Below are 26,738 nucleotides of genomic sequence, written 5' to 3'. Positions count from 1 at the left end.
TAGTAATACTGTAGTGTGTATTTAAAAGTTTCTAAGAAAGTAGATGTTAACAGTTCTCATCACAAGAAAAAGAAATTTGTAACTATGTAGTGATGGATGTTAATGAGACATTGTAATGATCATTTTGCAATATATACAAATATCGAATCAATATGTTGTACACCTGAAACTAATTTAATGTTATATGTCAATTATATCTCAATTTTTTAAAAAGGAAGAAGAAAATTAAGAAAATGGTCAACCCAAACGAACAGGAATGTATTTCCGGTGTCATTTGTTCCTGAAAGTACTGGAAGATTGGGAACAGGTGGAAAGCAGTGTCCTGTGGCCATAGTCACAGGTTACAAATAATTGTTATCTCATCCCTGGGCTAAGAAAGAACTTTCGGTAAATTGGGTTATGGCACCAGGTTCCATCTTAAAGTTGGGCTGGGTTGTTCTGGTCGAGGTCAGCTGGCAGAGTTTGTTCTGGTCGAGGTCAGCACTCTGTGTTTGCTCTCTTGGCCCTGTACTGGAAGAGGTTGCATCACGCAGCCTCCCAGGCTCCCCGCCCTCCTCATCGCAATGGCTAATGCTTCACTAGCCTTTGCAGATGGATCTGCTTCAGGGGAGAAAGGTTGAGCTGGGTCACAAAGGAGGAGCTTAAACCTGTGTGCAAAATCTGGGAACCCGACCCGGCACAGGTTGGGGGCCAGGATGAAGAAAAAGAGACGGGAAAGATGTCCCCACCTTCTAGGTCAGAATACCTCGTGATCAGCTCCAGCCACTGGCACTCTTGGCCATTCCTGGAGCTTACATAAAGGGACAATTGGAACCTGAGAGACCACAGTGTGAACACTTTCAGGGCTGGGAGCACAGAGGACCCCTGACATCATGAGTTGGTCCTTGTACCCCCGGAATTTAATTCTGTACTTCTACACTCTTTTTTTGCTCTCTTCAACATGCCTGGCAGTAAGTGTGCTGTTCACAAGACATATTTGTTTTAAACAGAAAGCTAAAAAATAAGAAAATATATGATAAACCAGTGAAATTTCTGTATTTTTCTCCTCTAGTATGTTGCTACCAGAGACAACTGCTGCATCTTAGATGAAAGATTTGTAAGTAATTTTTATGTTTCTCGCTGTGTTTGAACTGGAAAGGGGCAGAGGAATGAAAGGAATTCTCTCATAAATATCATTTAGCGTTTTAAACTCTTTTTTTTTTTAACATAGTCTACATTTTAGCTATTTTTATTGATAGATTTTAAGTATAGCTTTCATCAAGATTTCTAATCACTCTCTTGTATTTCCAGGGCAGTTATTGTCCGACTACCTGTGGAATTGCAGATTTCCTGTCGAATTACCAAAACAGTGTGGACAAGGATCTACAGGATTTTGAAGACATCTTACATCGAGCTGAAAATCAAACCTCAGAAGCCGAACAACTGATCCAAGCAATCCGAACCAGCTATAATCCTGATGAACCACCAAAGACAGGTGAGAAACGGAATACCACCGACGGAGAAAATAATTTGTGGATTTCTTTTGCTGTTGTTTTAGTTGTTGTATTTGTCTAAGCAAGTTTATGTCTCTGATCCCATATTACAGGCAGAATAGATGCTGCTACTAGAGAGTCCAAGAAAATGATGGAAGAAATTGTGAAATATGAAGCATTGGTTGTAACACATGAATCAACTATTCGGTAAGCATTTTTGTTTTAATTTACTCTCCAAGACTGATTTAGTGTTTATTCAATATTCCAAGCTTCCATGGAAATAATCTTTTTATTTTTTTTTCCCACTTATCCAATTGGCATTATGCCTGACCATCTTGAACACAGTGGAGATAGGAATTTTTAGTGCAATGAATTCTATTGGGTTATAATAGCTTTTTAGTAATCGTGTGGGAGAAAGGTGTGTAGTTGTCTTCAAATGCAATGGTCAGAATGTTCCGCCCTCCCCCACCCCCGCACCCCCATTTGTCTTACAATATAAATTCAAACTGATGAGAATTTGGGTGTTGAAAATAAGATTATTTTATAAGATTGTCAATAAATCAGTGATGAGGAATTTGCAAGCAGAGACATAAGAAGGATCTTAGCTATAAAAGTAAATTATATTGAAGTTAGAGCAGAAAAAAATGTGTTTTAAGAGACTAAGTGTAACACACATTATGAAGCTATGTGTTGATCGTGGCAAAATGAACCTGCAAAAATGGGTTTTCCTCCTTTCACTTGAGAGTAAAATGTCTCTGTTAACAACTTCTTAGGGACTCATGAACTTTCTGAACATGGGGTCTCAGATATCAGTTTTAGTTTCTATCTCAATTTCTTTTGCAAATTGTTCTCAAAGCAGCATAAGAAATTGAGCTAAACAGTGGCTGAGGAAAAGTGGCCAAGGAGGGGTTTCTCCACTTTTTTGGTATCAGAAGGCCATTGTTTTTATTGCTGTGATTATTATTAGCATTAAAATTTGTATAATTATTGCTCATCATTGAAGCTGAAGGAGACTATGGTGCAATAATTTTCTAAGGCGCAGTAGAGAAAAAGAAGTAGTCGAATAGTTTGTCTATCCTTCTTTACTTCAAAGGAAGACACAACAGTCTATTCATTGTAGATAGTTTTCTGTCATTTTTGAATATGTAGAAGCAAGCCTGTGAGAAACAACAAAAGTGGGGTCATTACTTGCCCTAGCCTTTTTCCAAAGCTATGTAAATATGAACATTAAGGAAAAAGGGAAAGTGTCTGCTTTATTTTATGCAAGATAATGCCCCAGATAGTTTTCCCATGTAAGTTAAAGATTGACATCCATAAATAAATCCTCAGAAGTTCCACAAGTGAAAAGGAATAATGCTTCAACATATGTGAATTACTAATCAGAGCTCTTCCTTGCCTAAGAAAACTCTATCCTAAGAATAATTATCAGATGGTTTTCCTATTAACCAGGCTCATCACTCACATAGCTTGTTATCTGCTGCCCTTTATGCAGAAGGTAAAAATCAGAATGACCATTTACAATGACTTTGTTTATTGACAAGGGCTTTGTTATTTTCTTTTCTAAAAAGCTTAGAATTTGAATTCATCTCAAATTAGCAACATAATTTAATTTTTCCAAAATGGAGTAATTTATCAAGAAGCCATTCCTGAGAAAATAAGGTAGTATTTTTAAAAGAAAACACAAAATTACTCCTCTGAAAGAATATTCTGTTATCTTATTCTTCTGCTTGCAGATTTTTGCAGGATATATATAATTCAAATAATCAAAAGATCATTAATCTGAAACAGAAAGTAGCCCAGCTTGAAGCAAAGTGTCAGGAACCTTGCAGAGACACAGTACACATACAAGATACCACTGGGAAAGGTAAGTGAAAGGTTTATATTGGGATTATGTCCATTAAAGTGAATATATAAAGTGAAGGAGATTTTACAAATTAGAATATATAGGAATAATTTGGAAAGTGTCTACTCATTAAATCTAACGTGTCCGATTGCTTAGACTTTTCTTGAGTAGCTAAAAATAGTCTGAAAGGAATGATGATGAGAGAAGTAAGAAAATGCTTCTTGGGAAATGAACACAGTGGTTTGCAACATGTTAAAAGCTCATTTTCAAGACTGGAACAGTCTTACCTGGATTTCAAACCACAGTAAAAATGTCTTCTTCTTCAGATTGTCAAGACATTGCCAATAAGGGAGCCAAAGAGAGTGGGCTTTACTTTATCAAACCTCTGAAAGCTAAGCAGCAGTTCTTAGTCTACTGTGAAATCGATGCAACTGGAAATGGGTGGACTGTGCTTCAGAAGGTATGTTTTCCTCCCCATGTACATTTAATAAACCCCTGCCATATGCCATATGCTTTTCTAAACACTTCGTGAACATTAACGAACATTAACTCAATCCTCACAACTTCTCTATGAGGTTGCTGCAACTATTACCTCTATTCACAGAGGAGAAAACTTAGGCATGAGAGGTTAAGTAACTTGCCCAAGGTCACATAACTCTTAAGTAACAGAGTCAGGACTTGAACCCAGGTGATCTGGTTTCAGAGGCTGTGCTTTGACTCACTACTATGCTGGCACTGCTGTTGTAGATTCATGATAGCAAGTAATCACAGTATCATAGTGATGAAGAACTAGAAAAGACCTCTTTCATCAGGTAGATCAAGACCTAAGACTGCCCATCACAAGAAGATGAAGTCCCACAGAGGATACAGTTGGGCTGCTCCAAGACAATGGCCCTCTGCTGCCTCTGCCAGTGCCTGGCGCCCACTGTGGATCCTTTTACCTTTTGTTTACCTTGGACCGCTATTACAACTACTCCTGCAGGGGGCGCTCAGAGGGAGTGACTGATAGATGTGCTGGTAGGTAGACAAAGATTGAGCAATGGGTTGACCTTTCCACCATCAGTACTAGAATCAGCAATATCAAGGTGGAGTTCTGAAATCCTTTAGGTGTTTTTTTAAAACTATCACTAATTTAGAATTTATAATGTGCCAGGCACTCTTTAAGTACTTCTCTTACATTCTGTTGTGTAATCCCTGCAATAACCCCGAGAAGTAAGCATCATTATTCCTATTTGACAGATGAGGAAACTGAGGCAGCTTGCCCAAGTTCACTTAGTTAGTAAATGATGGAATCATACCCTCCATATTTTAGACAAGATGTTTATAATGTGTTCTTCATGTGCACTGATAATCTATTCTCTCCTTTTGCCCATGTAATTGTGTAATTAGAGGCTCGATGGCAGTGTGGATTTCAAGAAAAACTGGATTCAATATAAAGAAGGGTTTGGATATCTATCTCCTACTGGCACCACAGAATTTTGGCTGGGAAATGAGAAGATTCATTTGATAAGCACACAGACTACCATCCCATATGTACTAAGAGTGCAGCTGGAGGACTGGAATGGCAAAACCAGGTACTGTTTAGAAAGGACTTCTTTTTGTCATAGAGACCGTCTGGAATGTGCACTTTCCAACCATCATAATAGTCAATATTTACTAAGAGTTGAATATGTACCAGAAATTGAGCATGAAATTATAATTTATTACAAATAACTATTTCATGAGGCAGTTACTATTATTAATCCCACTTTACAGATGAACTTTCCTAAGTTCACAGTGCTGGTACATGGTAAAGGTTGGATCTGAACTCAGGTAGTTTGACTCTACAGCCTGTCCTCTTAACAAATATGCTAGTTGAAAAGTGAATCCAGCCTCTTCAGATTTCCCTGTGCTTTAATGACCATTCATTCAGTCAAAATCTAGAGCTATCTTAAAATCAAATCAGCCAGCTCCTTTGGTGAGATAAAGCACCTTCTTTTTTTTTTTTTTTTGAGGAAGATTAGCCCTGAGCTAACTGTTGCCAATCCTCCTCCTTTCACTGAGGAAGACGACTGGCCCTGAGCTAACATCCATGCCCATCTTCCTCTACTTTATATATGGATGCCTACCACAGCATGGCATGCCAAGCGGTGCCATGTACGCACCCCGGATCTGAACCGACGGACCCCGGGCCGCCGAAGCAGAACGTGCACATTTAACCACTGCACCACTGGGCCGGCCCCTAAAGCCCCTTCTGTGCTCAGAGATATCTGGAGGCCTTGAGCATTGTGTCCCTAATTAGAATTGAGAAAAATATTCAACCCTCTTGTTGTGTCTATGAAATAATGAAATATATTCTGTATCCAAACACTATTTTTATTTTTTTAATTTTTACCCAGAAAACACCATAGTCAGTAGACCTTCTGTGAGAACATCTCCCATTTTCCAACTACTGGAGATCGGGGAAGAAGATAAATATTTTCTGGAAATCTCTTTTTGTGCACCAAGGCCCATTCTTCCCTGAACCTCACAATTTTTTCTGGGGAGGAATCTCACTCTTATCCTATAGCTCATGTTTTGTGGGCCACACAGGGACCACTTCTTTTATGCGATGCTCTAGGAAGCCCTCCTTCTTGCCACTATCACAATGCTTTGGTAAAGAAAAACCCCTTTAGGATCTCACCTTTTAGATGGTAGAAGTGGCTAATGAAGCTGTAGCTTCTTCAAGTTTGGTGCTTTAACTAATGGTCACTCACTACCAGATGATTCCTGTGGTTTATGATAACTTTGTGCACAATGCTAAACACTTAGACAAAAGTGGAAAATATGAAATCAGTCAGATTCATCCACACATGTATGTTTCCTGTTAGGATCCTATAGCCATTCAAATGGCTGCAGTTTTTAGTTTTCACTCGGATGCCCTGAAGATTTCTAGACTCATTTTGGGTGGTGCTGATCAGCTCTGAACTGGTTCAGACATCCATTGCCTCTTGCCAGACTTGCAGAAAACTATGCAGTGAGCATATTTCAGACTTAAGAAGCAAAGTTAAAAGTTCTAAACAATTGTCCTGTGAAAGAGTGAACTTCTGACATCCCTAGCGGGGCTCAGATATGATATCTGTATTCCCTTTATTGTAGCACTGCAGACTATTCCACGTTCAGGGTGGGACCTGAAAATGACAAATACCGCTTGACATATGCCTACTTCATGGGTGGAGAGGCCGGAGATGCCTTTGATGGCTTTGATTTTGGTGATGATCCTAGTGACAAGGTTTTCACATCCCACAATGGCATGCAGTTCAGTACCTGGGACAATGACAACGATAGATTTGAAGGCAACTGTGCTGAACAGGATGGATCGGGTTGGTGGATGAACAAGTGTCATGCTGGCCACCTCAATGGAGTTTATTACCAAGGTATGCTTTAGTCTATATTTTAATAAAAGGTAATAAATAGATATAAGGAAATGAGAAATAATTAGTAAAGATATTGGGGGATTTATTGTATAGTTCTGTATTTTAAACCTGAATTGGATAATACTAAGCTTATACCTCAAATTGGCCCCTCTACAAGAAATCCACCTGCTGCAAAATATCCGGTGGCTTGCCATTATGCCGGAAACTACCACTATCAGAGTTGACACTTTGAGTTATGGTATCTCCTCTAGACTAACCCTGCATATGATCTGGATGGACTAATTACTGTATTTATGCTTGTTAACACATTCAACTGGCTCAGCTGCCCATGACCTATGTGTCAGATAAAACCAGTGAGCAATGAACAGGTATCTGGGGGAGGAGAGTAGAGAGCAGGGACATACTGGTAAGGGCAGGGGTCCATGAAAGCCAGAGAGGAGAGGAGTCCATCTGAGGAGAGTAGGCCCTTATTTTAGAATGGGGGCAGGGCAAGTCAGAGTTTTCTCTAAGGCTGGAGTAGTTCTGAACACCGGTTTTACTTACTGACAAACTATTGCTACTACCTGACAGTTACATCTGGGGAAGCCCTCCTGATGCTAAAAGATCCATTAAGATGAGCAATCTTTCCTTCTTAGGGCTGACCTAGCCAATAGGTTACTTGTCTTCTTCTTAAAAAATATTTAAATTTACCTTTTAGTTTTCACATTTCTGTTTTAGAAACCTAACTTATCCTTGCATCTACAAACCATACAATTATAAGAAACTCTCAGGGAAGGTGCTTGATCCATGTGACCCAGAATAGCCATGTTCATAGTCTGCGGTACACTCCAGTATTGGGCTCAGACAATCCCTTACAAAATTACATGAGATCCGGTGCCCTGGGACAAAAAGAAAGCAAATCAACCTAGTCTCCACTTTATAATGGAGATGTAACATAACATTCCAGAACTGTTTTCTAAAGTCCCTCATACTTTCCAATAAAATTGTGTTTCAGATGACCTGAGACCATCTGATCAGGAATTATGACTCCCGCCTTTCTAACCTGCTTGCAGGAAGATGGTCCATAACAGCTGAGTCCACGATGGCTAAGCTCAGGCAGAGAGACCAGTTGGGGAAATTGGGGATTCTAGCCCTGTTAGTAGTGGGTACATTTAGAGTATGAATATGACCAGGAAGCACAACACAGATGTAAGGAATTGTTTAATAATAAACTTATTTCAATTGTAAATCAAGATTTTGGGAATCTTTAAGGATATTTTCAGTTAGTAGATAACACTATAGATTTGATGTGACAGTGGACTTCATAACAGACTTCTTTACAGATTTTTTGAGGTAAGGAAATTCAAGAGCAATAATACGTACATCTCCAACTTGTTTTAGGTGGCACTTACTCAAAATCATCTACGCTTAATGGTTATGATAATGGCATAATTTGGGCCACTTGGAAAAGCCGGTGGTATTCCATGAAGAAAACCACCATGAAGATAATCCCATTCAACAGAATCGCCATTGGAGAAGGACAGCAGTTCCACCTTGGGGCAGCCAAACAGGTTGGACCAGAACACCGTGGCAAAATAGAACATGAATATGACACAGAATATGACGAGTGATTTTACACTGAGAATTAAATGTTCATTTCTATTAACCCACAAAGTTTCAGAAACTTTTCTGAAAGTTTCTTCTCGGTTTCTCTTACTATACTTATTAATTTTAAGTCTTTTATTAAGGATATTTAGCCTTAAATGGAAATTAAAACTCACTTTGGACTGTTGACGCAAATTACTAAGCTCAGAGTTATTTAAAATTTGTTTATTTGATGAGATAACATTTTAGCTTATCTCCTAGATATAAAATAAAGTTATTGCCATATCTTTTATTTTAACATGTCATTTTATCTTGGTGATTTTTAAAGTTATTTCTTAAATATTTCAGTATATACTAATAAAATAGGAGTAAATTCTAGTGTTTCAAATGCCTATTTTTTCCATATTTATTCCCTCTAAATCATACATATTTAATGCTTCTTTTTAAATGGGGAGAATTTTATCTTTTTAATATATTTTCTGTTTGGTCATAGGCTGGAGACGTTTAGAAGACAACTTCAAATGGTAGACCTTTTTAAAAGGACTTTATCTGAGCAGAGAAATATAATATTTTCCTATGGGACAATGGACTTGCAAAGCCTCACTTCATTTTAAGAGTAAAAAGAACCCTTATCGAAAACTCCACTAACAGTTTTATGCTGGTAATAATTTATCTACATGCCATTTCAATAAACATTTTGTTTCCTAAGACTAGATACCTGGTACCTTTATTGACCATTAAAAAACACCACTTTTCTTCAATTTAGTAATTACGCTTCGGTCATCGTCAGTAGCTTCTGAGTCCTCACTTGATGCTAACTATTATATCTGATCCTTGGGGAGCTATGAAGGAAATAGAAATCGTGGCTTTTGCCCTCCAGGGCATATAAGACAAATATAGGAAAATACGGTAACCCAAAGTGACAAAATTTGATGTAAGAACATAAACACAAGTCACAATCACATAACTAAGGTTCATGGTGCCCAAAGTACAGCCGGAGATAGAAGACTGTTTAGAGATTCTCCCACAAAAACCTTTCAGCTCCAAACTCTTATGGCCAGATGTGGGCACTGGGAGAGGACCGCAACTCAGAGGAGAGAGCTTTATGAAAAATCTGCTCAGTCCCTCACTGGTGAAGAATGAAGTGAAGGGAATGAAGCCATTGCTTCATTCTGAATCCAAGAATATTGAGTTTTTAGCATCCAGAGATAGGGATAGGCCACTTTCTCTAAGGAATAGCTAAGTCTATATAAATTGGTGGAAGGTTGACCATGTAAATAATTGACTAGTCTTATGGGGGGAGGATCTGGTTGTTCTGAAGTCCTGAGCTTTGGCTTTCGATTCTCTTCCTTTCCAAAATGTCCTTCCTAATTCTCTCACCTCCTTATTCTCATGAGTCCTGATTTTTGAATATACTGTCAAGGAGTTAAAACAGTAAATCAACTTGTAGGTATACAACCAAATGCTTGTGAGGCTTTGGGAACAGGAATGTTGATTCATTTTTTGCAGCACTCATTCATTCATATATTCTTGGAACACTCATTCAACTCACATTTATTGAATGCCTTTGTTGTCTAGCTATTATGCTGGATATTGTGGATATTGCACATAGTACTATCCTCCTCTCTCCCAGAACTATTCTATTCCATACAGTTCTCAAATTTCAAAAAGCCAGTGACTTGTCCTCCCAATCTTCCTTATTCTTCCTTCCCCATATCATCAAGCCTGTCAAATCCACCTCCTAAATATGAATTATATTCCTTTCCTTCTCTATACCCACTGCTAACATTCTAGTTGGGACATACAACATCTTCTGCCAGGATAATGGCACTCTCCTCCTTCTTGTCCTCTGTCTTGCCTCCAGCCTTGTCTGCACCCACCTTTATCATGCTCCAAACTGGTTTAAAATCAGAATGCATACAGTCTACAACTTTGTGAATCTATAAAATCCTTTGGGTGAGCCTTTGGTCATAGATATGAAAAGTTATATAAATATTTGTAAGTTTTGATGCACTTATCTCACTCCAGTGATTTATCCCAAGAAATTCATTTTGAAAAAGAAAATGCCAATGAACAAAAATATAAATGTAGCCATAATTTACTGACAGTGGGAAATTTAGAAAATACTTAACAGTGGAAGAATGGACAAGCAAGGTATTAGTACAATGATTACATAATAAGCATAATCTCTCTCTTTGAACATGGAAATACTTATAAAATCAGTGAAATTTTAAGACGAAAAACAATTCTACAATGATAATTACATAGAAATTATATATGCGTCTACATTTTGGACAAAATATAATTTTGCCATATATGCATTATTTGTACATATTTGTTCTCCCCCAACCAATCTGTAATGTTAAAATTTAATTAAAATACTGAACGCAAAGCAAATATAAAGTCCAAAAGTTTCTGATTTTTCCCATGATCACTTTTCCAATGCTTCTTCTGAAATATCAACTAGAACGTTCTTTCAAAAAACATTTTGGAGCCCCCTGTTTTTGTGGATCCCAAGAACATATTTGGTCTGCATGTTGAGTAATCCAGCCTTGCTTGGTAGGGAAGCGCTTCTAACTCTCTGTATACATCTTTTCTGTTTGACTTGCTGCAATGAGTCCATATTAATTTTTTAGTTAATTTAAAAACCCAATGAAGTAGAAAAAAACAGATGAACTTCAAAATTTTACTTGTTTAGTTTTTAATATTCAGTGATGAACACTGAAGGGCTACAGTTTAAGAAATAAAGCATGAGATATATTTCCAGTCTCAATTGGATCATGTCTCCACAAATAAAATAGAAACCGAAAGGATAATCTTAATAAGTCAACTTTAAAAAATCTACTTTTAAGTGAAACAAAGAGTTTGGGGCCTCATAGAGACAGATTATTTTTCTTCACAGCTCAAATCACAGATAACTGTTACTCAACCCTTCCCTTTACTTTCCTGGGCACAGAAAAACGCAGGTCACTGCAAAATAGGGAGGCTAATTGCAAACCAGATGTGCACGGTCACACACTTTGAAAAGCCTACACAGGGGAGCTTCCAAAAAGGAAGGTGTGGATACAGATGCACTGATCCCATGACTTCAGCTCATGCAACTACAGAGCAGAGTTCTTGAATTAGCAGACCGGAGTAATCACTTATTGGACAAATGTTAAGATTTTAAAATATACCTCTGCAGTGCTAAAGCTTTTTTTCAATTCACCTTATGTTTAATAGTTATACTTTAAAGATTATGTTTCAGATTTGTGGGTGGGTTGAAAGTGAGTGGGAAATGAAGAACCATAAGTACAGACAACATATTGGAGATCTTTACAAGATCTAAAATTCCTTGGCCCTGATTCTAACCAGTATAAACTAGCCAAGGTATTAATAGGAGATATCTTTGGTTTTTCTGAATGATAAGGGTGAAAAAAAAGTACACACTTAATCCTGGCGAAAATATATACACCTGATGATTTCTTATCAGTTTGATGCAGCTCAAAAAGAGTAGGAAAAAAGGGTTAATGACAATAAAATGACTTAAAGTAGATAGAAAATAATAAGTTGGTGATGGAAACTAAGAGTGTGAGAAAGACTGTCTCATATACCATTTTGGGAGGTGTTTGTGTGTGTGTGCATGTGTCCCCCAGAGGCAGAAGTTGTTAGTCATCCTCCTGCTCCTTGGACACCATTCTTACGCATCTGTGCTGGGTCACTTTTTTTTTTTTGGTGAGAAAGATTGGCCCTGAGCTAACATCCACTGCCAATCTTCCACTTTTTGCTTGAGGAAGGTTGTCGCTGAGCTAATATCTGTGCCAATCTTCCTCTGTTTTGTATGTGGGATGCCACTACAGCATGGCTTGATGAGCGTTGTGTAGGTCTACACCCAGGATCCAAACCTCCAAACCCCCAGCTGCAGAAGCAGAGCATGTGAACTTAGCCACTACGCTACAGGCTGCCCCCTGGGTCACTCTTTGGATTGGTTGATTCTCATTTACTCAAACTTTGTCCCCTTAATAAATAATCATGCCGATAGGTTTGATGTGTGTTTCTTTATTTGTTGTATTCTTATAATTCATGGATTGTTCTTTTATTCTGTATATTTTTAAAGTTTATAAATGGCATTGTCATATAAATCAATGTTACTCAGAATACTGACCCCCAAATTCTTTGTTACTGGCCTGTGTTAAGACAAGAAAAATAATTGAGAATTAGCATGTAGAAACATTTTTCCTATGTTTTGTTTGCTCTGATTATATTTAAATTACATAAAAGGTAATTTTGTGTCTTTGGAATCTAATGATAAAAATTCAAGCCTATGTTTTGTATATCTTCACTTTTTAAAATTTCATTTTTCTAGTAATTGTTTTTACTTCATTTTACAATCTAATAGGTCTGTGATTGTTTAGAAATTTAATAAAACTGGTCCTTTATCACAAATACTCCAAGAAGCACAGCTAAGGTCTTCATTGTACTTATCACTTTTTTCATTCAGCACTGTGTCTTTACCATCTGTCCACAATCTGAGTATTGTATAATTTCCCTTGATTTCCTTTGAACCCAAGGGCTCTAAAGTGAATATAATTTGGTTCTAAAGCTTGTGGTTTTTAAAACTATTTTTAATTACTATCTAAATTTATTGCATTATGGTTGGAGAATGTAATCTTGGTGATATTGATTCTTGAGAGAGAGAGATTTCACAAATTATTTTGGGATAGAGGAATTATCAGAGAATTAGCAGAGGCATAAAAGCATACATAATCATAATCACCCTCCAATAATGACCTAAATACCAGAAGACCATTAATACTTTTTCCTTTAAGAAGGAAAACGAACAAACTAAAGATAAACAAATAGATATTGGCCTCATAAGCATGAGCTTTGGCCCAAACGGCCCTGTAGCCATGACCTGTTAGGAGCACTGATGGTAGATTAGACCACTGGCTTAGAGAGCACCCCTCTGTATCAGGTTTGAAAGCCTTTGGTGAAGGCTGGCTGGCACAATTTCAGGCTCTTGCTCATCTCAGTTTCCTTGGGAAATATTTGAAGGTACAAACAGTTAAATTCAGGATCATTACATTTAATCGGGTCTACAACTGGGGCAAAAATGTGTTTCCCAAATCCAAAATCCAGTATTCGCTCCCATTTCCCAGGTCTTCACATCGATTTTCTTCTACTGGTAACTTAAAAAGCACAGAGTGACCTGAGATAGATGGGAAGCCTCCCCAAACAAATCTGAATGTTGACTCTCCTTAAATAAACAGAGTAGGCCAGATTCCACTCTGTGATGAAAGACACCTCTTTCAAATCCTCAGGGAAAAACAGTTAAAGTGTGACTTGAAAAAAATATGGCCTAACATTTGAGACCTTGGATTGGAAATGTTTTCCCTCCTAATTTGCTCTCCTTACTTCAAAAAGCTGTGGTAAGGGTCAAATGAGATTACATATGGAATTGCTCCAGAGAAAAATACAAAGCAAAAACAAAATCGAATTGTTTTTTGTTGTTAAGATTGGTATTGCTGCCTGGGATTTGAATCCAACATCAGTGAAGTTTAGAAATATACTTTTAAAACTTTAATATTTTTTGCTTTTATTTTTTAATAATCTTTTTGTTTTGGAATAATTTCTCTATTTACAGAAAAGTTATAAAAATACAACAGAGATTTTTTTTATACCTATCACCTGGTTTCCTCTAACGTTAGCATCTTACATTACCGTGGTTCATTTGTTAAAACTAAGAAGCCAACTCTAGTAGTGACTATTTCCTAATTTCTTTATAAAGTGTTTCCTAATACTTTATTCAGATTCCACCAGTTTTGCACGAATGTCCTTTTTCTGTTTCAGGATGCCATCAAGGATACCACATTACATTTAGTTGTTACCTCTCCTTAGTCAGCTTTGGTAACAATTTTTTAGTCTTTCCTTGTTTTTCATGACCTCAACTATTTAGAAAAGTATATTCTGGCATACTAGTCAATTATTTTGTAAAATGTCCTTCAGTTTTGGTTCTCTGCTGTTATTCTCAATGTTTTTTTGTTGAATTCTAAGCAAAATTTTACTCAAATGCCTTCTTCAAATTGCCTTGGTTTCAGTATGGAATGGCCCATTGAAAATAGGTTCCAAAAGGAATCACAGAATGATTATTATATTATTGGAACATTATAGAAGTTAATTCTAAAAATGCTAAAAAATTATTCAGTTAAATGTCTATTAATTTGGGGACAGTTAAATTATAAGGTATAAAGTAGACTTCTTTTCTCAATAAGGAGATTAAAGAGAAATTCGGTGTGACAAAATCAAACAAGATCAAGAAAAGCTCTATTTGTTCCTTTCCTCTCTTTCAGAAGTGCAGTTCAGAATCATTTCTGCATATTTAAAGAAATTCCCATCTTCTCTCTACAGCTGTAACTGCAGGGAAACCGCCTGAAGGTGGCGTATCGATGAGTCCTAAAAATAAAGGTCCCATCACTTACTCCTGCATAGATCAGCGTGTCAGCTCACTCACCTTCACAGTAAGCAGCTTGGTTAAAAACAAACTTTTGCAACTCTCTTGAAATGCAGAGAGAAGGAGAGTGCTAAGATACACAAAGCTAAATAGCCTTGCCAAAGTTTTCCAGTAAATCCTTTCTAGAGCAAACCAGGCGCTCTTAGAAAACCTGAGGCAGAGGCCCTGAAAGAGTAGGATAAGTGACAGAATTTCCAAAATTCTTAGAATTCAGGAATTTCAAAATTTAGAAATAAACTTTCATACTTTTCAGTTGTGCACTTCACATTGCTTTAACAAAATATTTCCTGTCAAATTACCGTAATCTTCTTGTTCTTAGGACAATGACAAAAGCACAGATTCATAGAGATTTTTATGCTAGAAGACACAAGGAACATTTTCCAGAAGCATCTAAATGCAAGCATAAGACCTGAATTGAATCTGATCTTTTAAGGAATATTTTACTCAAAATGTAACAGAAAGCAGTTCAGAAATAATTTATCCCTCTCTCTGCACTGTGTGCTAACAGGACTTTGAATATACCTCACAGATTTTTTTCCAAAGTTTTGTATTAGTTTTAGCCATATGAAATTGCAGACATTCATCATTTTGATCTACAAAAACGGCAGTTTTATATGGTCTAACTTAATTCTTAGCTGCATATGTATTTGACTTGATCACCAGCTGTAAGCAACTTGAAGGTAGAGGACTATACATTTTTGCCTTTTTATCTCAAGCACACAGCATGCAGGACTGACAAACAAAACATACAGTAAATGGTTGTTACATTGAAACAAATGAATAAGTAAGTGAACTGCTCTCAGAATTCAATACATTTAAAATAAATTGGTAAAGAAATGCATGCTCCCCTTCTTCCCTGGGATGTAGCGCAGGGAAGGGCAAACAACCCACTCAAAAGAAAGCTGAGTTTTTGTTTTGTTTCTTCTTTTTGTATTTTTAAGTGATGTCTACACAATGGCAAATATTTAGTTGACTGGCTATATATTCTACTCTTCAGCGGTAAGTTCTGATGCATAGATGTAGTTTAAAACTGAAATATAATTATAGATAATTTCTATTCTTTTTATACGTTATACACCATACAAATAAAAACTTTTCCAGTCCTGCCAGATGTGACCACATAACAAATGTGTGAGTCCTGCATTTAAATATTTAAAATTTGTGGAATATTATATTAATTTCAAAGGGATCAATAAATGAAATACCCCTTGCATTAGGACTAAGGAATATAAGATGTCATCTCTGGGAAAACGCAATATGGCAATTATGGTTTAACAAACTGGAAATTTCTCAATGTTTTTTCCATTTTTACACTTGTAAAGATATCCTTTTTGTCACACGCTTGTAAAAAATGATACTCCTTGTATTCTTTGTTGTCTAGTCATCTGCACGACTTTCTAAACAAAATCTACTTCTCCATAGCTGCTAAGACGGCTTGTCCACGGGGTGGAGAGCCTGGCCTTGCGCTCAACCCTGCAGAGCCAGGCCAAAACAGTGCCCTGCAAAGGGCCTGTTAGGGAATTCTGGCACTGGAGAGAGAACACAGAAACTTTCTATTTGGGGACATTGGGACATTCTAGGCATGATAAAAGTGACCACTTCTGGGCCTCGTAATGCGTACATCCAACATGTTACATAAACCATTTTATATAATCCTCACAACCTCGCAAGATAAATATTGTCATCCCCATGTTACAGATAAGTAAAGTGGCTCAGAGAATTTAGTTTGTCCACGTCACTTAGCTACAACGCAGACTCTCTCTCTCTCTGCAAAGTCTGTTATCCTTCGACCATACTGTGCCACCACTGTGACAGCCTTCCATTCCTCCAGCAAATACTTATTAGCATTTACTCTGTGCCTGGCATTGTACTAGGCAGTGTGCTTTGGCTTCATGTGGCTTAGTGTAGGGGAGACATAAAATAAACAAACAACTTCCCAAATATATATTGCCTGGGAGGCATAAAGTGCTAGGAAGAGAAACAAAACCAAGTTAATGGAACAGCACGTCAGGGCCGCTGCTCTTTAGGGAGGGTGGTCAAAGACGGCCTCTCTGGGGAGGCGCCATCTGAGCAGAGCCCTGGATGAGGTCAGAGAGTGAGATGCACAGACACTTGAGGGAACCACGGAACACCTAGGATAATGCCCTCATGTGGTACTTTGTAAATGCCCTGACATGGAACCAGAGCGGTGGCATTCAAACAAACTATTTTCTGTTAACTACTTGCAATCAGATTATGTCCAACTAAATCACGAGAAGCCCACCAGACCACTCTCTGGGAACTGCCTCCATACACCATGTTCGCCACCCAAGAAGGACACTTCCTCTGGGCAGAGGAAAACAACTGAGAACGTCAAACCTCAATTTCCTATCTGTGCCTGCCATTTTGCCAGTTCAGCCACTGTCGACGAGTGTAACCCAGCTTTCCATGAAATAATTGCCCTCCAAAACCTGAATGGGGCTCTAGTGCTCCCTCTGAGCTCTGCAGCTGCCTCTAGAAGTGCAGGAAAGCCACATCAGGAGTGAACTTAATCAGACAAAGAACCTTCCAGAGCAAGCAGTGAAGGAGGGTGCTGCCTTGTGCCAGGGCTTTCATGCAGTTATAGCCAGCTTCACATGCCTACAGAGCCTGAGGAGACCATAGGTCAACTTCATAACAGTGGAACCCACTCATGCTTTCCTGCTCAATGAGGGCCCGCACCTTTTGTGGAGAATATAAAAGCCAATAAAACACATCAATTCTCAAGTTTATGATCTAGTGGAGGACATGGACAGTACTCTTATAATCCTAAATGCCATGGGTGGTACATAGTCTAAAAAAGTATGGAAGAACAAGAGATTGCTTTTAATTAGAGAGATGAAATCAGGTGTAATGTAAAGTGTCTAGAAATATGTCTGGCACTTAGTAAATACTCAATAAATATTAGCTATTACTATGATCAGGATTGGCTTCACATGGGAAGCAGAATTTGAGGCAAGGTAGGATTGCCAGGCAAATTACAGGATGTCCACTTAAATATGCATTTCACATGCACCACAAAAATATTTTTAGTATAAGTATGTCCCAAACGTTGCAACGGACATACTTATACTAAAATGTATTTGTCGTTCATCTGAAATTCAAATTTAACTGGGCATCCTGGTTTTTTATTTGCTAAATCTGGTAACTGTCAGCCAAGGAAAATTTTAATATGGAGATGAAGAGCAGAGAAAGTAAATTGGCATGTCCCAAGACATAGAAACAGAAAGAAATGGTATTTTTCATGGCACTTTATGTTCTCCAATAGTTAACGCTTACTGATTACTTACTATGTGGTGATCACTTCTCTGAGGGCATTACAAGGATTAACTCATTTATTCTTCATAAAAACACGTGTGACAGGTTGTCACTATCCATCTGAGGTGTAAAGAGGTGAAGTAATTTCTCCAAAAGCACAGAGCTGGGAAATGGTGTGGCTGGGATTACAAAGCTAGGATGTTTGGCTCCAGGGGCTGCTGTCTTAACCATTTTGGAGAACGGCAAAGAATCTCTTTAAGGTAAGCTTCCAGAAGGCCTTCTGGGTCAGCCTACCACCACAGTCATTTGTTTAAAAGTCAGACCATGCAACCGTAATTCCTACATAAAGTGAAAGACCATTTGTCAAATCGCGGCTTCACAGTGGGCTACAACTAGCTGGCCTCAGCACTCTCCATATTCCTTCAAGTATGCAAGTGTAGGCATGTCTTCCTGTGTTCCCCTTTGCCCTTCCAAAATCACTCTGTTCCCGGAATGTGGGATCTTCCCCGAACTGCTGCTGCCTTTGCAACAGCTTATCGGAAGCAAACAAGCTTGGGGGAATTGAGCAAGAACTTCTGGGACACCAACCTCACAGAAGGACCAAGGATGTAGGGTGTACGCTGACTGTCTAAATAGGACAAAGATAATGATTAATCAAACCTCTCGCAGATTTAAATGGGAAGGGAACTAGGAGTGGAGGCAATCCTCCTTTCTTTCAGCTGGAGTGCTCCTACGAGCCAGTCTCACCCTCAGAAAAGATGTTTTCCATGAGAATCTTCTGCCTGGTCCTGAGTGTGGTGGGCACAATTGGGGTATGTTCCTCTTTATTTTCTCTTCTTGCTTTCTCTCTGGTGTTTATTCTACAAAGAGCGTGCAGGTCTGAGTCAGCCTGATATACATCCTCACACACTGTTAGCTTGATAAGAGCTAGGCCATGGAGGCAAGGTCCTAGATGGAACTGACACCTCAATGGTACAGGCTAATATGACCCTATGAGGGAGACTCAGCTGGACCAAAGTGTGTAAATTCAAAGGGGAAGATTTAGCATCTTTAACTCAGCCTCACATTAGTTTTTTTTTTTAAGGCAAGAAATTTCTGCCATTTTTATTGCTATAAAGCCTCGGGATAGTTAACACTGGTTAACAGAACAGAACATTCTTATGATAAGAGTTTTTTAAATCTAATTATTAATTTCTTGCTGTTTGTCCATAAATAAGCAGAAGGGTGATTTTATATAGGTTTTCTGAAAGGTTGCTTTTCCGTTTCTTTTAAGACAAATAAAAAGCAAATTAGTTGTCTTTGAAAACATATTACATAGCAAAGTCAGAAGAGATTAATTGATAAGGCAATATGGTTTTTTGGAAGCAATTGTATTCTTTTAAGATAATTACTAAATATTGCAATAGCTTCTAAAGTTTGACTCCAGAGACCTATAGAAAAGAAGAGAAATTTCATTTAAAGCAAGGCCTTCAAGACACTTCAATCTTGTAAAAACATGATGAATATGCTCAAGAAACTCACTTACTTCCCAGTTGTGAATTATTTCAATTTATTTCTTTCCTTTCACCACTCATGAACCATAATGCCAGAGCAGAAAAAACTAAAGAGCGTTTCTAACTTAACTTTCTCCCTCATAGTAAAATAACAAGTAAAACTTTTTTCTGGGAAATAAAACTAACATCATTTGCTAAAGTGGTGTTTTGGATAATGCATAAGTTTCAGTTATTTCTCCCTTATTGGCATAAATATTTAATTTTTGCCTGTTTTCATTGTTGTGCCATTTTATTCTGAAGTATGTTTGAATTTATAATTTTATTTCTTAGACAAAAAGATTGTACTTGTTCCTTCAAATAAATTGTTCTTGGTTGCTTGAATTAGTATTATCATTATTCGGGTATCTTTATAAAACTGAGATGGCAAACGTTAACCAAAAATCCTTGTAAGTTGGCGGTACCAAATAAAAATGGCTAAAACTTAAAACCCACATTGATTTATTACGATATAAAGTCATGTGGGAAGGATGGTTTTTACATCCTATTTTACCTCAAGGATCACAGTAGAAATTTTAAAAAATCTATATTTCTAATAACAAATTATTCAAAAAATATTGTCAGTCATGGACCATTATTTTTGCTTTCAGTCTACTTTTTTTCATTTCAAATAAAAAAAAATTATTACATGAGTGAGTAATCTAAAAAGCATTTCCAAGTCTGTATTGGCTACATATGTGTCCTTGGTATATATTTGCTCAAATTATGGACCCGTAAGGTCATAGTAGAAACATGAAGGAGAGACAGACGTTAAGCTAAGACAGTGTGGGGTTTCTTCTACTGAAATAGGAATGAAAGGAGAAAGAACTCTTTGAATTTTTCAATTATCTTTCTATCTCCAGACATTAATGAAAATGGAAAGGTAAATTTTAACTAATTTTGTTGATTCAAATAATTTTCCTTTTATAATAGATGCATTTGTTAAATGCTTGTTTAGTGTCAAGCACAGTTAAGGAATTTGTACACCTCTTCTCCTTGACTTCTCACAACAACTCCATAAAACGGGTATTAGGACTTTCATTGGAAACAGAAGTGACCTGAGCTTTGCAGAGGCCCCAGAGCTGGTGCCCTTAATCTCTGTGAGCCAGTCTCTTCCTTGGGATTTCAGGTATGCCAATGTCTCCTCCTTATCTGTCTAACATTTCTGTCTTCTGTATGTGTGAATGAATTCTTAAATTCAATCACAAAAGACAAAGACCGAGGAAGGTGAATTTATAAGTGAAGGAGCAGGTGTGCGTGGCCCACGAGTTGTGGAAAGACAGCAATCTGCCTGCAAAGAGACGGACTGGCCCTTCTGCTCTGATGAAGACTGGGTGAGCAGTGGGCATCTGGAGCGGGAGGATCCTTCCCTGTGGTGTTGGAAGTGCGCACAGGCAGACCAGTTAGGTCACGGAGAATAATCTAGTCGCTCCTCAAATATCAACTTAAAGAAGAGAAATGAGAGGAAGCTCGTCCTGAGAGCACTATTTAAATTACCTTCCAAACTCTGGGTCATTAGTGGAATTAACAGGTTGGATTTTAGTCGCAGGCTCCGGCAAATACTAAGAACCTGAGTACTATGGCCTCAAGATTTCACGGGACCTAATTTAGGGTTAAGTGAACCCTCATTCCAGAACTTCTCTATGATCTCTGACTAGTCCTCTTCAAGTACTTTTAAGTAAATGGATGCTCTGAAGAGATGGGGGAGAGGAGCAATGGGGGCTGCATGGAAACCTTCAAAATTGTACTGGATCCAAGAGATAGACACTTAACGTAATTTTTCCTCTGCACTTTCAGAACTATAAATGCCCTTCTGGCTGCAGGATGAAAGGGTTGATTGATGAAGTCAATCAAGATTTTACAAACAGAATAAATAAGCTCAAAAATTCACTATTTGATTATCAGAAGCACCATAAGGACTCCAATTCATTGATCAGGAATATAATGGAAGTTTTGAGAGGGGATTTTGCTGATGCTGGCAGTAAGTATCACACATTTAGTGCCTTGACTTTATAGCACACAACAAAAACCCTAAATAATTATGATGTCTCCTTTAGCAACTGCAATTTTTATTCCAAAGTACTTGGTGTAAAAACATGTGTCTTTACAATATTCCTTAATTTTAAAGATGGGCTTGTTTTTGTTATTTTTATTACATAAAAAAAGACTAGCTTAGAATTGTTTGAAGTCACAAAGAAAGTCAGAATTTTGTACTGAAGACTTTAAGTGTGTTCTTTTCAAGAGTATAAACTGAAAATAGGATGGACCCAACGTTTTGAGTAGATATTTTTGTTTCTGTCTTACAGAAGAGGAAACTAAGAGGGCAAGGAACTTGCCCACAGACACAAAGGTATCATACGATGGAGCTGGGAGTTCAATCCACAGACTCCAGCAAGCTGATGTGTAGTTATTTTTTTTAATTTAAAATATAGAGCCATATTATATCTTTCTTACGAGACTAGGACTAGGTCTCAGTAGGACTTGGAAATCACTGAATTCTCTCTGGGCATGAGCAGCAAGTTCAGTGAGGCCCTAGCTCCTGACACCTTGATTTGACTCTTTATATTCATTAAGAAACACTTGACTACTTTAAAGTCAATTGTGCAATAATAACTGGCAAGTGAATGATCCTGTTGACCTAAAAAAAGCTTAGGAACAATTTCATGTCTACAGGTAGGAAGAAAAGATTCTCAGTAAAAAAAATCCAAGAATATGTTCAAGTCACTTGACTAAGGATATGATGAAATAATTAGGACGTGATTAAACTGATTATTTTATCTCCTAATCACACCTTTAAAATTCCAAAGAGATTTCTTCTGCATTTCTTTGGATTTCTAGTTCCCAGTAGGGCATCTTAACTGACATTTCTGGATGACTGTAAGACATAACATTGTCCAAAAATCAAATTCCCAATAGATTTGGAATTCACAAATTACATGTCCAGAGAAGAACATTAGCAAAATGAAATGGGGTATATTTACCTGCAAATTTCCTTCTTTGGCTGGCGGTCATAAGCAAATTACTCAGCAGCTACTTCAATATCTACATTTCCTATTTCAGACAGAGATAATACATTTAACCAAGTGTCAAAAGATTTGCGAAGCAAAATTGAGATCCTGAAGCGCAAAGTCATAGAACAAGTACAGCATATCAACCTTCTGCAGAAAAATGTCAAGGCTCAGCTGATAGATATGAAACAACTGGAGGTAAGCAAGTATATGGCTCTGACACTAGATTTCCTCATTTTTGAATAGCAGGGAATAGCTGGGGAAAAAAGGGCAATAGCCACTCATTGAATGCCTACTATATGTAGAGAAAAGTGTTATATCTACTAGCAACCTAGAAAGTACGTGTTATTTCCCCTACTCTACAGATGAAGAAAAAGCTCAGTGATATTAAGTAAATCTTCCAAGGACACATAGGTAGAAAATTTCAAAAGTAAATATTTAGTCCCTGCTTGTCCTATTCCAAAGTCTTGATGCTGCTGTGCCTCTGTCTTCAGCCTCAGTTTCATTGAGGATCACTTCATTAGTGTTTCCTTTCAGATGGAACAGCATCCTACTCTTGATCTGTTCTAAGTCTTGATGAATCCAAATAGCTGCTACTGCTTATCCTGACTAGCCTGACAATACCCGACATCTCTTCCACTGAAGATACTACATAAATGAAAAATAGAGTACTGTTTGGGAGATCTCCAAGTCAAAGAAATAAAATCAGTTTCCAAAAATATAAATTAACTACTAGAACTCAATAGACATAGTTTATTTATTTACATCTACCATTTTTCCTTATGTTTCCCTCCCTCTCTCTAGGTGGACATTGATATTAAGATCCGCTCTTGCCGAGGGTCATGCAGTAGGGCTTTAACACGTCAGATAGATCTAAAGGACTATGAAGATCAGCAGAAGCAACTTGAACAGGTCATTGCCAGAGACTTACTTCCCTCTAAAGATAGGCAATACTTACCACGGCTAAAAGTGAGCCCGCTTCCAGACTTGTTTCCTGCAGATTTCAAGAGTCAGCTACAGACGGCCCCTCCAGAATGGACCGCACTAACGGAAATTCAGCAGATGAAAATGGAGTTAGAGACAGCTGGTAGAGTTGGGAAGCCCCAAGTAGACCCTGTACCTCATGGGACAGGATCAGTGCCTGAAAGCCCCAGGCACCCTGGATCTGGCAGTGCCAGCACTTGGACCTCTGGGAGCTATGGACCTGGTAGTGCAAGCACTTGGAACCCTGGGAGCTCTCAACCTGGTAGCAGTGGCCCTTGGACCTCTGGGAGCTCTGGACTTGGTAGTGCTAGCACTTGGAACCCCGGGAGCTCTGAACCTGGTAGCGATGGCCCTCGGAAGCCTGGGAGCTCTGGAACTCTAAGTGCCAGCATTTGGACCTCTGGGAGCTCTGGACCTGGTAGTGCTAGCACTTGGAACCCTGGGAGCTCTGAACCTGGTAGCGATGGCCCTCGGAAGCCTGGGAGCTCTGGAACTCTAAGTGCCAGCATTTGGATCTCTGGGAGCTCTGGACCTGGTAGTGCTAGCACTCGGCACCCTGGGAGCTCTGAACCTGGTAGCGATGGCCTTCAGAAGGCTGGAAGCTCTGGAACTGGAAGTGCTAGCAAGTGGATCGCTGGGAGCTCTGGAACTGGAAGTGGTAGCATTTGGAGCTCTGGAAGTTCTCAGCCTACACGTGTTAGGCCAGATAGCTCAGGGCATGGGAACACCAGGCCTATCAACCCAGACTGGGGTACATTTGAAGAGGTGTCAGGAAGTGTAAGTCCAGGTACAAAGAAAGAGTACCACACAAGTAAATTGGTCACTTCTAAAGGAGATAAAGAGCTTCTGATTGGTGGTGAGAAGGTCACCTCTGGCAGTACAACCACCACTCGCCGTTCATGCTCTAAAACAGTTACTAAGACTGTTATAGGTCCTGATGGTCGCAAAGAAGTTACCAAAGAAGTAGTAAACTCAGAAGATGGTTCTGACTGTGGTGATGCAGTCGAGTTAGACTTGTTCCGTACTTTCCCTGGCGAGGGTAGCCTAGATGGTTTATTTCATGGGCACCCTGATGACGCTGCTTTCTTTGACTCCTTTAGCAGTAAGACCCAGTCTATGGGTTCAGGATCTGACGGCTTCACGGACTCTCATCACTTTGGTGTACCTGAGTATCCTTCAAGTGGTAAAAGTTCAAGTCACAGCAAACAATTTGTGACCAGTAGCACAACGTTCAACAGAGGAGGCTCTACAAGTAAGAGCTTTAAAATGGCAGATGAGGCGGGAAGCGAAGCAGATCCTGAAGACCCCAGAGGAGCATATGCCACCAAGGGAAGCCATGTTAAAGTTCGCTCTGCAAGAGGTATCCACACTTCTCCCTTGGGGAAACCTTCCCTGATCCCGTAGACTAAGCTCATTATTCTTGCAATATGCTCCCAATAGCACCTTGCACTTCTTTCCTAGCCCTCTATCACGCTTTATTGAAATTACACTTTTTTTGTTTGTTTTTGTTAGACTGTAAGTTCCATGGGGGCAGGGACTTTGTCTATCATGTTGATCTCTGTATTCCCAAATGCTTAAGAGTGCAGAGTCATCACTCAATAAACACATGCTCAATGAATGAATGAATGAATCCCTCTGAAACTCGATTTTGAGTTTGTTTAACCAAATTCTTTCACCATTCAAAACGTGCACTGTTCAAATTGTTCCTCAATTTACTAATCATATTTTTCATGTGTGACTCAGTTAACATGGAGATCAGCCTAAAAACGAGTTATATGAACATGAAATGATGCCTAGATACTTTTGCTGGTTACTTGCTATTAATCAGTACGTGCAAGTAAAATTCCAAATCCATTGAGGAAAATCCCCTTTGCAATTTGTTGGTGTAAATGCTCCTCACTTGCATAAGTTCCATCCCAATGTAAGTGCATCCTTCTCCATGGAAGGAAGGAAGGAAGGAAGGAAGGAAGCAAGGAAGGAAAGATCGAAGGGAAAAAAGCCGGTATCTGCTTTCATTTAATCTGGGCCATGCCTATCTTTGTAAAGTTAAATGACAGTAATTTCTTCCAACCAGCTTAATTTTTTTTTTAGACTGTGATGATGTCCTCCAAACACATCCTTCAGGTGCCCAAAGTGGCATTTTCAATATCAAGCTACCGGGATCCAGTAAGATTTTTTCTGTTTATTGCGATCAAGAGACCGGTTTGGGAGGATGGCTTTTGATCCAGCAAAGAATGGATGGATCACTGAATTTTAACCGGACCTGGCAAGACTACAAGAGAGGTTTCGGCAGCCTGAATGACAAGGGGGAAGGAGAATTCTGGCTAGGCAATGAATACCTCCATTTACTAACCCTGAGGGACTCTGTCCTTCGGGTTGAATTAGAGGACTGGGCTGGGAACCGGACTTATGCAGAATATCACTTCCGGGTAGGCTCTGAGGCCGAAGGCTACGCCCTGCAAGTCTCCTCATATGAGGGCACGGCGGGCGATGCTCTGATTGAGGGTTCTGTAGAGGAAGGCGCAGAGTACACTTCTCATGCCGGCATGGAGTTCAGCACCTTTGACAGGGATGCAGACAAGTGGGAAGAGAACTGTGCGGAAGTCTACGGAGGAGGCTGGTGGTACAACAACTGCCAAGCGGCCAACCTCAATGGCATCTACTACCGTGGGGGCTCCTATGACCCGAGGAACAACAGTCCTTATGAGATTGAGAATGGAGTGGTCTGGGTCCCCTTCAGGGGTGCCGATTATTCCCTCAGAGCTGTTCGCATGAAAATCAGGCCCCTGGGGAACGAACAGGCTAAAAGAGGCGATGTGAGAGCACCGCTTTCTCTGTTTAGTGAAGTGGAGAAAAAATAAGGAGGATGAAGGAGTCAAGATTATTTATAACCTACTTAAAAATTCCCAGGTGCTATTTTACTATTCTTTGTACTGTAGCTCAATGTAACTGAGACATATTAGTGCTTTAAAAAATAAAGTTTTATGAGTTTTTTAATCTTTACAATAGCTCTGTGGGTTTTAAAATTTCTATAAGGATACACCAAGGGACCTTCAGTACTCAGGAAGAGAGAGTCACATGAAAGCTCCTCTCTGCAACCCTAAAGGGTGTTGTTTTGAGAACTTCCCCTCTTTTCACACCATCCAAAGTCATAGGG

The 26,738-nt window shown here is 38.7% G+C and overlaps 2 protein-coding genes across 3 annotated transcripts; both read left to right on the top strand.

Moving 5' to 3' along the window:
• The first annotated feature begins 833 nt into the window (after positions 1 to 833).
• FGG (fibrinogen gamma chain) lies at positions 834 to 9,007 on the top strand. Its single transcript, XM_046655702.1, has 10 exons — positions 834 to 950; positions 1,052 to 1,096; positions 1,291 to 1,474; positions 1,586 to 1,679; positions 3,206 to 3,336; positions 3,642 to 3,775; positions 4,705 to 4,889; positions 6,433 to 6,710; positions 8,091 to 8,260; positions 8,788 to 9,007. The coding sequence occupies exons 1-10, from the start codon at positions 873 to 875 to the stop codon at positions 8,800 to 8,802; spliced, it is 1,314 nt and encodes a 437-aa protein (XP_046511658.1). The 5' UTR covers positions 834 to 872; the 3' UTR covers positions 8,803 to 9,007.
• A 9,714-nt stretch (positions 9,008 to 18,721) lies between these two features.
• Positions 18,722 to 26,584, top strand: FGA (fibrinogen alpha chain). Of its 2 annotated transcripts, XM_046655589.1 has the most exons (7): positions 18,722 to 18,872; positions 20,801 to 20,923; positions 21,387 to 21,570; positions 22,650 to 22,795; positions 23,402 to 23,768; positions 23,964 to 24,941; positions 25,673 to 26,584. In XM_046655589.1, exons 1-7 carry the CDS (start codon positions 18,819 to 18,821, stop codon positions 26,440 to 26,442), a joined length of 2,622 nt encoding a protein of 873 aa, XP_046511545.1. In that variant the 5' UTR covers positions 18,722 to 18,818; the 3' UTR covers positions 26,443 to 26,584. The 2 variants fall into 2 exon arrangements, with proteins under 2 accessions (XP_046511545.1, XP_046511544.1); XM_046655588.1 differs by having other exon boundaries at positions 23,402 to 24,941.
• Positions 26,585 to 26,738: the final 154 nt, after the last annotated feature.

The sequence above is a fragment of the Equus quagga genome, chromosome 3 (genome assembly GCF_021613505.1).
Source record: "Equus quagga isolate Etosha38 chromosome 3, UCLA_HA_Equagga_1.0, whole genome shotgun sequence".
Classification (NCBI taxonomy): Eukaryota; Metazoa; Chordata; class Mammalia; order Perissodactyla; family Equidae; genus Equus; species Equus quagga.
This window is presented reverse-complemented; position numbering and strand designations above follow the sequence as displayed.